This window comes from Monopterus albus, unplaced genomic scaffold (assembly GCF_001952655.1).
Source record: "Monopterus albus unplaced genomic scaffold, M_albus_1.0 scaffold7.1, whole genome shotgun sequence".
Classification (NCBI taxonomy): Eukaryota; Metazoa; Chordata; class Actinopteri; order Synbranchiformes; family Synbranchidae; genus Monopterus; species Monopterus albus.
This window is the reverse complement of record NW_018127887.1, coordinates 3,672,330-3,690,139: the sequence shown is the minus strand read 5'-3', so window position 1 is coordinate 3,690,139 and position 17,810 is coordinate 3,672,330. Positions and strand designations below refer to the sequence as shown.

Genomic DNA, 17,810 nt, shown 5'->3' with positions numbered 1-17,810 from the left:
TCTTCTTTCAGGCCTGTCAGCGCTCAGACCATAGGAGGGGTTGATTAAACATCAACCTGGGGTCTGCTCTTTCTCTGTCTCACACACACACACAAACTGAATGATCATACAAAGTCTTGGACAGAGCTGGATGTCATGTCAGGGATTAGAGTCGCACGCAAGTTTTTGGATGAGGAAGGTAGGACAGAAGTGTTTTGTTTAGTCAAGTTATTGGGTTTTACTGTACTATATAAGTTGGTAGCAATGTTGGTGTTATTCTAATTTGAGAATTTGAACATTAAATGACTTTTCTGTCTTCATGCTCTATCAGTTTTTTGTTGCTGTTTATCGTCCTTGTCCCTGTTGGATTTGGAAAACATGAAGCTTTGGTGGTTGCCCCAGAGACAATACTTACGTCATGGAGGCTGGGTGAATGCATCCTCTCAGCAATCCGCTGTACTCATTGTGTGGATGTACTGTATATATGTCCAGAATCACTCGTAAATGGACTGTATTTATATAGCGCTTTTCTCACAGTGTGTTGCACTGGCCAAAGCGCTTTACAGGAGATCATACACCATTCACACACTGATGACGGCAGGCTGCCACGCAACAGCACTAGTCAAGCCGCCGGGAGCAATTCGGAATTCAGTGTCTTGCTCAGGGACATTTAGGCATGCGGGGAGACTGGGAGTCAAACCACCAACTTGCTGGTCAGGAGACGACTGCCCTACCTCGTGAGCCACAGCCACCCCCAATAGTGTGATGGGTATCACTACTGAGCGAATGCATTCAGCTCTGCAGTGCAGTTGACTTGTAGAACATTTTGTTAAAGATCTCAGACGGCTAAACTAACTTCATGCTATCCTATACCCTTGGCTGTTGGGAGACTAGGACGTTGTCTACATGCGTGGTTCACATCAAGAGCTTGTTTGTCTGCCTCATTTGGAGCTTGCTAACTGCATCATGGTCTCTCTGTCTGATGTGTGCCTTGACTGTGACTGAGGAGTGTAACGTGGGGAGCTGGGTGACCATGCTCTGCAGAAATTCTTTAGACTATGTAGACTATTTATGCTCCACACACACATCTAGTCCTGTGATGACTGCCTGGTACAGACTTTCTAACACATGTTTAACCTGTTTTTACAGCAAACCATAATGGGATTTATTGATTTTAATGGGAGATTGTATTCCAGTCATGGTAGGTTGTAGCTGTTTGCACATACCTACCTGCCCTCTGTGGTCAAATTTAAAGTGTGATCTGTGTCAGCATTGCCACAGCCTCGTCATGATGACCTTGGTGGCTCTTGTCAGTGTAAACCCCCCTCCTCCCCTTTTGGATGTGAGCCCCAGCTCTAACACACACACAAATACATATGGCCTTGCTCATCTTCCACTCAGTGTGCAGTGCCCTCAGCGGGCTTGGTTGAGTGAGTACAAGAGGGGTCTTGACCTATGGGACAAACACTTGCTGTTTCTTTGTCTCTCTGCCTTTTTTGCTCTTGCTGTCTTGATGATAAAGACCTTAATGTAGTTGAACTGACATTCCTCTACACCTTCTTGTCTCTGTGTCTTTCTCTGTCTCAGTCCCCAAACCTCTGCAGTCTGCATACCAGCACTGTGTGTTTACATTCTCATGTTGTATGCTGGTGCCAACACAATTTTAGTTTGGTCCACCACTTCATAGTTGTTGGTCATGAGTTCAGAAAAAGACTGGTGTCATGTGTGTTATATAAACAGGAAGTCATGCATGTATATATAGTCCACTTTATTGACTGATATCTGGACTGTCTGTGTCTGATTTAGAAAAATGGTTTTTACTGGCACAAGTTCATTTCATTTTAGCAATAAATGAATTGGATTAATGATAGTGTTCACTGAATAGACAGCAACAGCATGGGTGTTAGCCAAGCTGTAACCAAGCAGCTTCTTTATTTTCCCCCTCAAAGTTGTATTATAATGAGACAGTGTAGAGTGAAGTGAGTGTATCAAACAGGATGTCCTTTACAGGAAGGCCTGAGGGTCAGGAGCTGCAGGCTGAATGCTAAAGAGGTTTGCTTTATCCTAGCAGGGCTAACACTGCTCCATTTAGAATTACAACTATGTTGTAGGGTCTGTAGTTCAGTAAAGCTGCTTGCTCACATGCCAGGCTTCTTTTCATGTGGAGCAGTGTTTTAAACGGGTGGCAATCTTCAAAACCTTTACTGTTTAGATTCAGATTAGTCTTGGGATGTGAATCTTGATGATAAAATCATGTTCACTACATTGTGATTCTTGATGTTAAACCTTAAAACTCATGTAGAAAATTCCCTCTAATATATTTGCCCAGTTTACATGCAGTTGTATGAAGTTTGAATATATGAGGTGCATTCTGTTTCTGAGTCTTCAGCTAAGCCAACAAGGCAAACCCACTTCTTAGCTCATAGGTCCTCCCAGTTCACATTGCGCAATTCAGCAAAATCTCACCCATGTACTATAGAAGCCAGTCTGTCATGTTTCTTCAAGCCAACCTCAGCTGCCCTCAGCCTGAGCCATCCCACTGACCTACATTCATCCCTCCACATTTACTGTATTTAAAGTAAATAACTCAGGGGTATTGTGTTATAAGATACTCCATGTCTTTCATTACTTCATTGCCTGCTGACCTCACTATATGTGTATGTATCATCTGTTGGAGTGAATGGCTACATGTGGCATCTGTTTTACCCATCAGGCCTACGTTAACCAGGGCTGTTTTTAATCGTGCGCATTGAAAGAATATCCATTATTACTCTGCAGTGTTGATGTAGATAATGATGCTGTCAGCATTACACCATGATAGGAGCATGGGCTTAAAATGGCAACGTTTCTCAGTCTGTCAATTTACCACTTTGGACTTTGGACCAAGCCAAATTATTTCAGCAGTCATTTAATGATTGCCTGGAAATCTGACAGCATTGTGCCCAGAGGATGGCTCCAGACAATGTTGGTGATTCCTTAATTAGCAAATGTTAAAATGCTATCATGCAAAACTAACATGGTGAACATGGTCAACATTATACCTGACAAACTTTAGCATGTTAGTGCTGTTATTGTGTGCATGTTTGCATGCCCATGTTAGCACTTGCAGAGCAGCTAGCATGCACATGAACTATAGTTTCTAGAAATGAATACAGAGGTGACCATAGAAATGAATTTTTATCTCTTCTGTCTGCCTGACTGAGTTTCCTATCACCTCTTTGACCTCTGTCTTCCTGTGTCTCCAGTCTGATGAGTGAGAATACCGGCAGCCCGCTCCTCCACCACGATGGTCGACATGGAGAGCCACTACCACCCCCCTTCCCCCCTGGAGGACTCAGTGCTGGGCAGTCCCCTGTGCGGTAATGACGACTTCATGGGAGGGATGGAGGAGCTACAGGACATCTCCCAGACCATTGATAATGATGCGCTCAGTTCCTTTGATTTACCAGAATGCCAGTCCTCCAGCAATGGCTCTGAAGGTTCCACTGTCCTAGGTGAAAAGCTGTTATTGTCATTGAAATATTTCTTTAAGTCATTAATAGTATCCAGCAGCTCTATGTAATCTCTTTGCCATGTTGTTGTTGTCAGAGCAGGGGTCCCTCATTTTGGCCCCTTAATCCCTAATTTGCTCCAACTTACACTTTGGCTTATTTACACTTTGCCTTAACATTCATTAATACTGTGCTCCAATCATCTGACAGGCCTTTGTACTCAGATTGTCTGACCCACTTTTTTCATGCCTGTGGACAAGTCCCCTGATCTTGATCAGTTTGTCCTTCTCTGTCTTTGGTTTACTGTGTGACTTGAAGCATTTTCCTGTGACTTTTCTTTATGTATTTCCTTCTTGTCTCACCTACCTCTTTTTGTAGTCCCTTGTTTAACCTCTCTGCCCTCCACTAGCCTTTGTCATTGCTTCATATTATAAGCTATTATTTCTGTGTAGCTTCTTCCGGTTCTTTCAAACCAGGAGCTCTCAATGAGACGAAAGAGACTGCTTTAGATTTTATAAAAAATAACTGTGCTGGTTTATTCAGAGGATCACAGGTAAAATTCACAGGACACGTCCAGAGCTCTCTCACCCCTCTACCTGCGCGCAGGCAGCAGAAAGCTGAGCCAGTCTGGACCCCACAACCTATATAATATTAATCATTTTTGGGCTAGCCCATGCTACAAGGGGCGTCAAACCGTGACGCCACCCGATAAGCAAGCTTTGCAGCTGCTCTATCGTTTAGCCAAAACATGAGGAAAAGTCAAGGTGCGTGACTGTTGTTTTCGTGGTGTGTATCTAAACAATTGGACATAACCTTACACATTAAGACAAATATTAAGACTAGCATTACAGTTGACCCTAAAAGCTCTTTTCCTGTAACCTTGGCGTACCTGCAATCCCTGCAGGCTGAATAGTTACAGCAAGCTAGTCACCCTGTCTGCACTAAACATTCCTAGACAACAAATCTCTATCCACATCTATCTAACTAAGAAATAACCTAACAATATCCAGTGAGGAATTCATACATTCCTCAGCTGCCATGCACCACCTCTCAGGAAACATCCACTATGTGGTTATTTTTCCTAATCAATAGAAATCACATAGACATCTGGGAAATTCATGCTTCTATAAATTATGCATCAAGTGAAGCCACAAATAGCTATCACAGATAGACATTTTAATGTAAGATTTAGAGGGTGTGTGTGTGTGAGGGAGAAGGAAGGAAAGGAGAAAGAGGGGGAAGTACAGGGAGGTGCCATCATGGAAACATTTGTTGATGGCATGGACAAGTTAGGGAGGGAGTGTTAACTGTGAATAGGATCATAATAAACATATAAACAAGTAAAACATGTCCCCTTGCACCAGGCAGAACATGTTGGCTGAATATTGTTCTGATATGTTATGTACTGATGGGTTAAGGCTTCTGTATGGTGTCTTAACATAGTCACAGAAGTTACAGATATTGCTTTCTTGGGAAATAAGAATAAGTTGTTTTTTTGTTATGATACAGTATGTTGGGGTGTTTTCCCTTACAAGGAGGTCACAGGTAGCAAGGGTAGAATAGATGACACCTGGAGTGTACATTTATGGCTAAACCTAAATATAATTAGGATGGCATTTGTTTTGTCTGTTTAGAGAGTATGAAGGCAGACATTCAGTTTTGTCCTCACTATGTGAGACTTGATTCATCACACTGAGTAATTCTCAGACATAAAGAAGAAAGCTGCAGGTCTGCTGCCAGATGCTGCTTATCCACATTCTGGCATCTCTTGACTAACTCATGTGGCTTGACTTAGTGCCACTGTTTGCTGTTGTATCACTTCTTGTGCTATTTGTGTACCAAGCACGTTCTACCAACCATGTTTCTTTCACAAGGTGGAAATAGAAACTGTTGGCAATCCATGGTAAAACCACATGACGGTTCTTCCATGAGGAACATCAGTAATACTACTCCAACCGCATTATGCTTGTGACGGGCAACACGCTACAAACGACACTGTGATGGAACAAACTGTTTTTGTCGGAGTAAAGGAGTCAAACCATCCTTAGATACCAATAGTTCTTTGCCACAGGGAGATGAGACTTCATAAAGGCAGCCATGGTTGCAACGTTTTATGTCCCTTACGCTATCTCAAAATAATGACCTGATTTGTTACTTCACTAGAAATGACAATTGAGCTTGGGGAATCATCCAACCAGGTCTTCAGGCAAATGAGTTTTTACCTGTTTGTGAATGGCCACACTACAAGGAATGGCAAAAAGGTTGCCATCATAAAGAGAGGTGACACATGATGAACAGTACAAGTGGTTCATCCTTTGGTCAGTCACTCCTCCATGGCTTGATTATGTTGCACTTGAAAATGATGCAGTTAGTTGGTGTGAACAATGGAGGACAAGAGAATGGCAATGAAATTCAGATCCTGCATACTGTCTCACCTCTACACACCTGACCAGTCACTGTGTGTCAGTTACACAAATCATCTGGCACAGCCCCACAACTCTGACATCATATTATCATATCTTTAATGTTGTGAGAAATATGCATGGTTTCTAAAGAGCATGTCTAGCACTAAAGTGCTTAACGTATTGTTTTTTTTTTTTTATCTGCCTTGTGCACAATTATAAAAATTGGCTGCAGGTTGCCTGTATGTTTTGGCTATCACTGTAGTGGCTTTTGTGAGATGTGTGCATTAGTGAGGGAATTAGTTCAATGGCATGTATAACCACTATATGCTGGTGTTTTGTAGATGCCCTGACACCAGCGTCCAGCCCCTCATCAGTTGTGTATGGGATGGCAGCGGGCCAGGAGGAGTTCTCATCTTCCTCCTCATCCCTCAGTCTGGAGTGTCGAGTGTGTGCTGACCGTGCCTCAGGCTACCACTATGGGGTCCATGCCTGTGAGGGCTGCAAGGTGAGACGAAGCCACGTAATTTATAGTCCATCAAATGGTTATATCATTAGATTACACATTAGATGATGAAGAGAGCGCTGTAAGGATTAGTAACTCAGTAACAGGATTTACAGTTGTTAAATGGCATTACTGTGAAGATTGAACACATGCCTCTGCCTTAAATGGTCCATCATAGCTTCTCAACTTAAGCTTTGTTATTCTTATTATACTTTCTCTCCTTTAGTTACTAATTCTGTAAAGATCCATCAGTCACTTGCCCAAAGTTACCCCCTCACTCAAGTACAGACAAGCTAAGAATCACAAACGGCTTTCTGAAAACACATTAGCCAATTTCAAGACAATAATTCACAAATGAAAGTATAGCACTTATGAATGTAAGACATGTGACCCTTGACAACTCCTAAAAACATTGGATTAACCAGGCTCAGCCATTACAGATGATCTTTGAGTTAATTGTTTACCAGTCATGCTGAAGCACAATCCAAGGGTGTTTTTATAAGAGGCACCAAAGGACAAAGATAGTGGAATTTGAGGTGGTTATGCATGTGGTTTTTAATTCCTCTAGTAGAGGGCCGGAGGTCGGGGTTAATTAAGGGAATTATGTTTGTCACTGAAGGAAAAGTACCTAATAAAGCAAGAGACTTTTCTTCCCCTTTGCACTGTGTAACCACTAAGTTCTGCTAAATGTATCAGCCAAGACAGCAGTGGGAATATGAATGTCAGGAAGTGATACAAAAAGTCAGTGTCTCCATCATGTCAACATGTTGTATACACATTCACATCAGAGGAGCAGCTCTATGAAGTTTAAGTGTGTGCAGTAGTAAAGTGATTGATTCCTGCAGCTGTGGATATGATGTTTATCCATGTATGTTACTACATAACTCTGCTAACCTAAGGCCAGGGGTCTGTTCACAGGGCATATTTACAGTTATGTGACCTATGAAGGGTGAAGTCGTACGGTTGTAAATCTGTAGAACAATGGGTTATCAAGAAGGTCAAGGCGAGAATTTGTTTAGCTTAGCATCTGCGTTTATGAGGGAGTCATTAAAGGTACATTTATCAGAGGTACCCCATGAAGTGCCAACAATGTCCATTTGAAGGCCTTTTGCATTTCAAAGGTTTTTCCAAATCCAGCTACGAAATTCAGCCATTTAGTTCCTGAATTTGGGGAACACAACCATTTTCGTGCATGCATGCACACATGCATATATAAAATGTGCATAGTAGAAGGCTGCTCTGTGAGGTTACTACACTGATCCTTTATGACAGTGGACATAAGCAGTCTTGGCATGCAGCCTATTTGGCTTGACCTCCAGTAATGTGCTGGCCTCTCTTGCGTATATAGTACGTGTATGTGCAGGTGTCAGATTGGGGTTAGTGGGTGAGAGACAGTCAGAGTTACTTAACATGTACTCACATGATTGTATGTCTGTGTACTCCTTGGTATTGTATGACCATTTCTGTCTTTCAGACTGTGTGTGGGTCTGTGTGTATTTTGGCACACTGGGGGACAGTCTTGTATGAAATTGCAGTTTACTATTAAGTGTGACTAAATATGATATTAAGAAATTCCCTAGGACATGTTCTACCCTCCAGCCAATCACAGCCATGGCATTTGGTCAGTCTGTTCCCTGCCAAGGTTAAGTGTTTCTCTTTTGTCAAGGTTGTGTAATCATGGAGAAACGATGGTTCTGATATTGTCACATCCTGTTCATATGGGAATAAATAACTGCTTTTGTAATTATTTTTTTCTTTTGTTACATTTCAGGACTAGTCTTAATGTTTTGTCTAGAAATGTTTGACATATTACCTGTGTAATCTCATCAGTGTTGGTAATGTCTCATTCATATGAATGAAAATAATTGTCAAAATATTAACTGAGCAGAATTCACATTCCTCTTGCCTTTTCTCTGCTTTACTCCAGGGTTTTTTTCGGCGTACCATCCGTCTGAAGCTGGAATATGACAAATGCGAGCGACACTGCAAGATCCAAAAGAAAAATCGCAACAAGTGCCAATACTGCCGCTTCCAGAAGTGCCTGTTGGTGGGAATGTCCCACAACGGTGAGTTCTGAAGGACAGGGCAGGTCTTGGCAGTGCTTCAAGCTCAGCAGCACACTCACATGGCTCTTGTTACTTATAAACACATGGGACTTAACAGAGTACTACAGCTGTGCACATGCCAAGAGAGACAGGCATGCATGCACATAATTAGCACAAATGAGCCTTCTAACACCACATTTTGGTGTTAAGTTGTGCGTCAAGGCACATCACTAACTGAAGACTAACCCAGGCTGCTATACAGGTGTTTATCTCTCAGAAATGTACTCTTTAACATCTGCTCTACCCACTGAACCACATTAGGTCTTCAGTCTTTTTAACTTAACCCTGTGACTATTCTCTTATGAGTTTTCCCTTCTGCATTACAACCTTATTTTGATGCCATTACAGTTCAAATGGCTCAAAAGAAGAGTGGCCTTAATACTCTGAAATAAGATGGAAGTTCTTCTCTTTTAAATTACTAGATCAAATATATCATACACCCGATTTTATCTTCACTGCTGCTCTTTTGTGTTTGGGATATACTGTAGGAATATTAAGGTCAAAGTATGAGTTTCTAATGAATGTTGTTGCTCTGTGTGTGCTATGTTAACATACAACATGGCACGCTGACCTCTGGCCAAGGTCACTGTCTTGTCTGGAAAAAAAAAATCTAAAAAAAAGATTTTAGAGATGATGTGTGTTTGTGTGGGTGTGCAGCTACTCGTTTTTGCTGGTCTGTCAGTGTGTTTCTTCTAACAGGATCCAAAAGGTCAATGTAACCGATGGGTTTACATGTGACCATGCAGAGATTCCATACTGGTGGCACTGACCTTGTGGATGAAAATGCTGGATTCTCTTTATTTTGTCTTACGGGGTTGTTGACATATTAGTGCTCCCAGTTCTTTCTTAATGCATATTTATGATGATGGTGCTGTAAAGCTCAGCAGCAGTAGTATATCTGTCAGCTGCAGTTCCTCTTATGCTGTATGTGCATTGAGCTGCATAGACTTAAATGTAACTGTAGGAAGGAGATTTGAGATGTAGTGCAACCTGATTTTCTGAGGTGTGGTGGTTTAAGATACCACATTACCACAGTACTGTTAATTTTAGGTGTGTGTTCCTTCATTCATTTTGACCGCCAGTTGATTTCACAATTAAACCTCACCATTCTGCATGTTCCTTACAAAAGTGTTTTAGTATTTATACATTTTTTAAAATTGAAATGAACAATAACAAACCCCTCATTAAAACCATAAATAGAGGTTTTGAAATTTGAAATCCATTTACCAAAGGGGAAGATGTTGTGTAAGAAGTTAAAATCACAAATTCAAATGTAAAATCTTAAAGGGCAAAGATGATTACACACAAAGGGTTGGAAGTTACTTGAATCCAGTAACTTAAAAACACCTCAAATCTCATGTACTGACATCATGAGAACATGACAGATACAGAAAAATTATAAGTCAAAGGTTATACAAAAGTTATACTGAAGGAGATGTTTTATTAGCTGGAATCTTCTTCTTCTCCACAAATCAGACACTGAAACAAATGATTCAACCGAACAACAGACTGTTCACCTCCCACTATAGCTCCCTCCCCATCTGAGTCACAGGCGCATCCCCTCATACCAGCTCTTAGGAAATGGACTTAGCTCAGCTTAACTCCTAAAAATTGGCTCCTGCCCAGGTGCCCACTGTTGAGCTTTACCAGCTTCAGATGATCGATCTATTTTGTGAGCAGTAATCTAATGGGCCCTTGTGTTGTCTTTTAGCTCAGTGTCTTATCGCTGCTCAGTCCTGCTCAGTATGCCTGGATTGGTTTCAGCAGTGGGTGGGTGTTCGTTGAAACGCAGGGAAATGAGATCTCCTTTTATGCTTGTATAGTCTCAAACGCAGGCTGTTGGTGCAGCTGGATGTTGGTTTCTCAGAAGAAGGTGTGTGTGCATGTACATGTGTGCACCAGCTTTATCCCATTTAAAATGGTGAGGAGGGGTTGAAAATGGTTCACCTCTAATCTCATTAATCAAATGGGATCAGGCCATGTGAGAGATGCCAGCATTATCGTAGAAAAACAAGCCTCCTTGTAGTGTTGAAGCACACTTCACACAATTGATACCCACTTCCATCACACCTGGTGTGTTCACAATAAACATAATAGATGTAATGTTAATGTTTTTGCTTTATTTACAGTAAAATCCATTTTGTTTTCTGCGACCATGTATTTAACTTAGCAAAATTCAGATTTATACTGGCACCATTTCTGTTATCTCAATCAGTCTGTTCTCTCTGCTTTCCACAGCGATCCGTTTTGGTCGGATGCCCCAGTCAGAGAAGCTAAAGCTGAAGGCTGAGATGGTCACAGGGGACAGGGAGGTGGAAGACCCCCAGCTAGCTGACCAGAAGACACTGGCCAGACATATTTATGAGGCCTACCTCAAGAATTTCAACATGAACAAGGCCAAGGCTCGGACTGTTCTCACCGGCAAGACCAGCACCCCTGTACGTTGATTAAAAGTAGTGGGTTGGTGAGTGAAAAGTGTTGTGTATGCAGATTGCCTGTACATGGCTCCTTTCATTATGAGAGTTTCCTCAAGGTTCATGCCCATGTTGTCTTGCAACCTTTAATTTATTTCTTCCCCGCTGGGGTGATCTTAATCTCATCCTGAGCATACAGAAAATTTGCAGTCAAGCTAGTGTCTCAATATGACCTGGCAGCCAGAACCTCAGAGATTATGTGTAGCCAGCAAATGACATAAATACCTTGCTCAATCAGTAGTGGAAGCCAATGCACAAACTGGATAAGGAAATCTGTTTGCACAGAAGTGATATAAAGAGCCAGTGTATGAGCCCATCACTTCTCTCTAAACCTCGTTTCCCTCCGTTACTGCAATCTTTTTATCACTCGTACCCACTCTCACCACAAACATCCCCACAAAGCCTTGTGTCTTTTTTCCCATCAGAAAAGAGGTCAGGAACTAAAGACCAGAGTTGCTATGAATTCCAAGGACGGATGTGCGTAGGTGTGAAATAGGTCAGGAGGGACAGGTCAGTCTAAGTGCACATCCACATTCAAACACGGACCTTTCCCACCGCTTCTGGGGATCAGGTGAAAATACACATACTGTTTGATCCACCTGTCAGAGTTCAGTCCTGGTTAATGGTGAATGTTACATCGTATGATTTGCCAGAGCTCATTGTACAAATACTTACATGTTGCATAACTTTGATTCAGAAATTTGTGAGATGTATAGCATGACTGTGTACATGTGCACACCCTTCTTTTCTTGTTGCATCCTGCATTATTTTAAGAGTAATTTAAATAAATATTCAGGAGATAAAAGGTTTTTTGATCCTGAAGATACTGTTTCAAAACATCAGTTAGTTTCAACTTAATAAAAACTATCAAATGGTTAATCACCTTTGTGGAGTATATGCTTTGTGAACAACTTATGTGGATCCAGGTAGGTCCTGTAACTGAGCCAAATCATTTTTGTCAGGTCTGAATTGTCAGCCTCCACATCTGGGAGGAATACGAATACTAGATAAATGTCTGAACTATGAAATTTAATGTTAGTTTGGTTTCTTAAACTAATATACCTGTTGACTTCTATGAGGAAATTCAGCACTTGGTTTTCCCAAACGTGTTGCTGCAGTTTGTCGAGTAAAGTGTACTGTTATCAGTTTAGCATCCCTGGCTCTGCTTTCAGTATGAACTGTATTAATATCTCCAGAAACATGCTTTTGTGCTGCAACTCACATTGACTATCCATAATAGTGCAGTTGCAGGGTCGTGGAGAGTCATTATATCATCAATGAAATGTTAAATCAACTAGGGCTGTGGGCTTTGTATACCTCTCTCTACCCACTGAGGTACTGAGCTCTGCTCCGAGGCTACGGTGACAGTAGGAAAACAATTTCACCTTCTTTGCAGCTAAAGGATCACATAGCATCAGCTCAGACAGTGAACCCAAAAAGATGCAGCATACTGTATATCTATTTAAAAACCTATTTAACGTGCATAGTCTGCATGTGCACTAGGCTGTCACAGCAGTGTTGGCGCAACATTGTTCAGGGACATTTTGAAACTGAGATAAATACGTCATTGTATTATTATCTAAATGCTCGGTGCATGTCCCTCATACCTTCCCTTGCTACTTTAGCCCACATTTAGCACAGCATTCATGAGTCACAGCGCTGATATAATGTGCAGCAGCAGGTGTAACCAATCATCAGGTGCTGTAACTTCTCCACTGTGGGAACAGTGACGCAATAACACCTATTAACTGGAGTCAGTCACTGCTAGTCAGAGCTTAGTGTCTGCTTACCTTTGCATACCTATGTATCTCCAGTGACATTATCAGGATTCTCTATATATCTGTCATTTGTCAACTGGACCGTGGTGTCAAATAAATTCCCCTCTTATTTTAGCCATATTTTACACATATAGCTCATAAGAGTGTTTATTTCTCGACTATTCACAGCCTTTCGTCATCCATGACATGGAGACCCTCCAACTGGCAGAGCAGACGCTGGTGGCCAAGATGGTCAGCTCCGAGGGGGCGTTGAAGGGCAGGGAGGCAGAAGTTCGGATTTTCCACTGTTGCCAGTGCACATCAGTGGAAACTGTCACCGAGCTCACTGAGTTTGCAAAGTCCGTCCCTGGATTCTCAAGCCTGGACCTCAACGATCAGGTGACTCTTTTGAAATACGGAGTGCACGAGGCCCTCTTTGCCATGCTTGCCTCCAGTATGAATAAGGACGGGCTTCTTGTAGCATACGGCTCAGGCTTCATCACCCGAGAATTCCTCAAGAGCCTGCGGCGGCCGTTCAGTGACATGATGGAGCCAAAGTTCCAGTTTGCCATGAAATTTAACGCCCTTGAGTTGGACGACAGTGACATGGCTCTCTTTGTGGCCATTATCATCTGCTGTGGAGGTGAGAAAGCAGGAAAAAACAGGTTGTATTTTCTGACTGGACTATTATGTCTTATTTTTTCTTTTTTGCTATTTATACTCAAATATGTCCATATCACACAAATTGAAGAAATTGCAAAGATATTCTAGTACTACATTCTCATTAAATATTTTATACTATACTATACTATCATGCAACTTTATTTTACCTTTCTCTGTGATTAGACCGACCAGGCCTGGTGAATGTGGCACACATTGAGCAAATGCAGGAGAACATTGTGCAGGTCCTACACCTCCATCTGCTGGCCAATCACCCTGACAACATATTCCTCTTCCCCAAGCTGCTTCAGAAACTGGCTGACCTCCGGCAGCTAGTCACCGAGCACGCACAGCTGGTGCAGGAAATCAAAAAGACAGAGGACACCTCACTGCACCCACTCCTGCAGGAGATCTATAGAGACATGTACTGAGAATTGTGGAGGAATAACCGGGAGAGATACACTATCAATTAGCTCTTTTTTTTCATAGATAGAAGAAGAGCTCTCTAGGATTGAACCACTTAAACACCCCCTAATCTATGAGCTCTGGCTTCTGGTCAGTGAGGTCAAGAGATCCTGTTTAAGCCCAAGCAAAAAACTGATGATTCTCTTGGTTTGACAAAGCGCTCTCTAGTCCAGTGTGTGGACCTTCCCACACAAAAAAGTATTGTATGCAAAGATGTGAAGTACCATTGATTGAGCCCCTTTGTAGGCACCAGTATGTGCAATCTCTGACCAAGCCTTTGGATAAAAACTCTTAATGCTCATTTGAAATCTTTGAGGTGACCTCCTTGGTTATCCCTAGTCTGACCATTGAACAAGACCTAAAAGGAGGAAGGAAGGTGATGATAGTTGCCACTCCAGCGGTATATTTTTAAGTAGATTTTTATACTGGTGTCAAAGAGAAAAGGGCCATATACCTTCACGGTTACCAACACCCAAATGATTTTTGTAGCAGAAGCAATGTTAAGACAGTAATGATGCAGTTTTCAAGCAAGGCAGCTTGTCCCCAGTTGGCTATCAAGAAAGGGTGGTGATGGTTATTCATGGAGCAGCCCTCCAGCAGGTTTCTTCCCATTTTTATACCCACAGATAGGACTGTGGTGTTACTAGGCTTCTTAACATAATCATTTACTTGTACTGTGAGTCTTCTAAGCCATACTATGTTTGTAATGATACCGGAAATGAGTAATATCTTTCATATTCTTTTATCTTCTGAACAAGATAGCGTCAGACTTGGTACAGATTATCATTATGGTATTACTCAACTTGTTCACAAACTGTACTAGCTATAGTATTTTTACAGTTCAGAATAAGCCGAATCTTTAAGTATAATAAGATAGAAGTTCTGACTACAATGACCACTGGCACAGTTTCACTGCATATATGCACCATGATGCAGATCTAACGCAAACACACACCTGTGATTTGTTAATACTATAACTCTCTTGAATGCCTTTTTCACCAAACACATGCACGGACGTTTATTCTGTGCCCTGGTGTACCAGGGATAACACCAAGATAAATAATTTGATCTGTTTCTTAATTTCTCATTCAGTGCAGCCTTGTTCCTCAAAATGACTTCTCGTTATTTTCTTTTCTGTCAATTACTCATGTTGTGTTTCTCCTGTCAGGCTTTTTTGCCTTCTGTTGTAGTTCACTGACTATGTTTGGGCTGCATAACACATGTAGTTGGATTAAGATTCAGGGACAATGTGCACACTTTTAAGTTGTGGCAATAACTTCACAGCCTCATAAATTAAACCACTACTTTGACTATTGTCATCATCAGAAGCATTTTGGGAGAAAAAGATTCTATTTTGAAGACAAAGAAAACACACAAGCATGCAGCCATCTGTACTTATTTAATTTAGTAAGATCAGGCCAGTCGGGCATTTTAAATGGCAAAAAGAGGAGTTTGTAGATGTTTTTCTCAGTTAGACAAGTATCTGGTTATCGATGAAGACTAAATACACTTCCTTGTGGTATCATTCATCTGTAATGATTACTGTGCCTGTGAAAATGCCACTCCTGTACTTAGTTGTCATACTGCCTTTAGTAGAAAATGAACTTGCAACACAGAAAATAAGGGAGTGTCAATAAGGAAATGGGGAAAATGTGCATGTTTCATAGTTTGGATAATATATATGTAATCCCCAACTTCTTATCCAGCTAACCTCCTAAAATCATCATGAATCGGATTCACTCACCAGAAACAGACCTTGTGTTTGTAATTATATCACAGTGTATAAACAGTGGCTCAATGGTTAGCACTTCCGCTTCACAGCAAAAAGGTTCTGGGTTCAAGCCATGTGGCCAAGTGGGGCCTTTTCTTTCTGGAGTTTGCATGTTCTCCCTGTGCCTGCCTGGGTGTTCTCTGGCTTCCTCCCACAGTCCAAAGACATGCAGGTTAGAGTTACTGGTGACTCTAAATTGACCATACTGTATGTGCGATTGTCAGCTCTAGCCCCCGACAATTCTCTACAGGTGGAATAGCTGATGGATGTATAAACAGTGAACTGTACATAGCTGAAATTATCACACCGACTGCTCGCCCCCAATTTTTTTATTTTTTTTTTTTTGAGGTATACAAGGTACTAATGATCGACTTTTGTGTTCCTTTGTTTAGTAAATACTTTTAAATGAAATTTACATTCAGTGTAGTAACTGTATGTTTTTGCTTAAATACCACATAATTGTGTTTTAATGAACTTGGATCATATTTTTATACTAAAGTATATATGGATCACTAAATCAGAGAGTTGTTTATTTGAAATGGCACAACTGGAGAGTGCAATGTAAATAGATTTAAGGGTAACAGGGCAACTGGTAATATGAATATCCACAGATCTGAATCCCACTGGGGACATTCCTTTTGTTAATTGCTATTTTTACTTACAGAACCATTTAGGCTGCAATATGCATTTGGTCAATTTCAACTATACTTTATTTGTTCAAGTCAGCTCTTATAATTTAAACTGAATGCATTTGTGGGCTGTGCTGGATGGATAGTTGATCAAAACTTGACCTTTGTGACCTTTGAATACAATGAAAAACTACATTTATCATTTGAAAGGTCAAACTACAGCTCTGCACTGGTATCCTCATTTTAAACCCTGTTCTCAGGTTGCACATTAAAAAGCACAAATGGAGTAATGAATATATGCACAGAATTTCATCATTATTATCAGAAATACTCCGCGGTTACCTCCTCATGAACAAATCAACATGTATTTTTTTGTTCACACGTATGTTTTTGGTCAGATAGAGAAACTGAATGCACTCATTTGCCATCACATCACATGCTATTACAGTGAAGAAGATGCAGTGCAGCAGCAACGCAATATACAGTATATTGTTTTATATTCCTTGTTAGGTCCTGCTTTTCACCTGTCTCGTCTCTCCTCACTCACTCACTGCTGTATTGTACTAATTCACCAAACATTTTTAATGCCACATGTAGATTACTGACCTCCAGGCTGCCTCATACTTATCATCTTCTTATAGAAACTCAGTCCCACATTCAACACAGCATGGTTTCCTCTTGAAAATTCCTAGGACGTGGGAGTTCCCAGGTATGCTCCGGAATTAACCACAAGCAATTTGTGCCTTAATGTGTGCCTGCATGCCATAAAACACTAAAGATTCAGACAAATACTTGACTTGTGCACACACATACTTTTAGAATTGTAACCTGTTGGTGTCATCAGCTAGATGTAGCTGGCCACACAGATGGGAAATGATGTCAGAGAAGATTCAGGAATATATCCTATGTAAACTACAGCAAGGGAGGGGTTCAAAAGTGCTACTGAGGCCTCATTTGACCGTATAGAACAGTAACAATGAAGGATTTGCTTTGAAGGAAGGACGGGCTTTTAAACGGTAAACACAAAATGAAACATTAGAGCCAGGCCCTGGAGGAGAACTTGTGTAAATCTGTGATGTCTACTTACCCTTAGGAATGTCTTTTTGTGCTGAATTGACAAGTGATTTTTTAACTTGTATCAGGCAAACCTAGTCTTCCTTTGTTGAACTAGCTCAGGACAGAAACGTACTGTTCTTCTGTTTCTCTTGATCTGATTCTCTTATCTCTGGAATAAGTGTATAGTGCTCTGCCTTACAGAAACAACACAAATAAATAATAATAATGAATATTACCTTTAATTTTATTTTCCAAAACTGACATAAAAAAATGTTACCAGGAGGCAGCAGTCATAGAAATCAGATATTTGTTTGTTTAATTTCCCTGGGATTGATGGAGTTTGTTTTTGTGGCTATAGTGTCATGCAAAGAGACAACAGAGGCTGACTTTTGATGTGCTGGTAACGTGAACCGTGGCTTGGTAGCAATACTGTAAATGTTTGATGAATGTCTATCTAGTCATTTAAACAGTGAAATAAGTTGACATTAAATGGATTTCAAAATAAAATGATTTTAA

At 41.0% G+C, this 17,810-nt stretch overlaps 1 protein-coding gene across 1 annotated transcript in view; it reads left to right on the top strand.

Annotated features, from left to right (window-relative positions):
• pparab (peroxisome proliferator-activated receptor alpha b) overlaps positions 1-17,774 on the top strand; it is a 32,804-nt gene extending 15,030 nt beyond the window's left edge. The window contains exons 2-7 of the mRNA XM_020621872.1: positions 3,225-3,473; positions 6,217-6,380; positions 8,305-8,443; positions 10,721-10,920; positions 12,903-13,356; positions 13,560-17,774. Of these exons, the coding sequence (XP_020477528.1) occupies positions 3,266-3,473; positions 6,217-6,380; positions 8,305-8,443; positions 10,721-10,920; positions 12,903-13,356; positions 13,560-13,804 (1,410 nt within the window). The 5' untranslated portion in view covers positions 3,225-3,265 and the 3' untranslated portion in view covers positions 13,805-17,774. The remainder of the gene's footprint in view (positions 1-3,224; positions 3,474-6,216; positions 6,381-8,304; positions 8,444-10,720; positions 10,921-12,902; positions 13,357-13,559) is intronic.
• Positions 17,775-17,810: the final 36 nt, after the last annotated feature.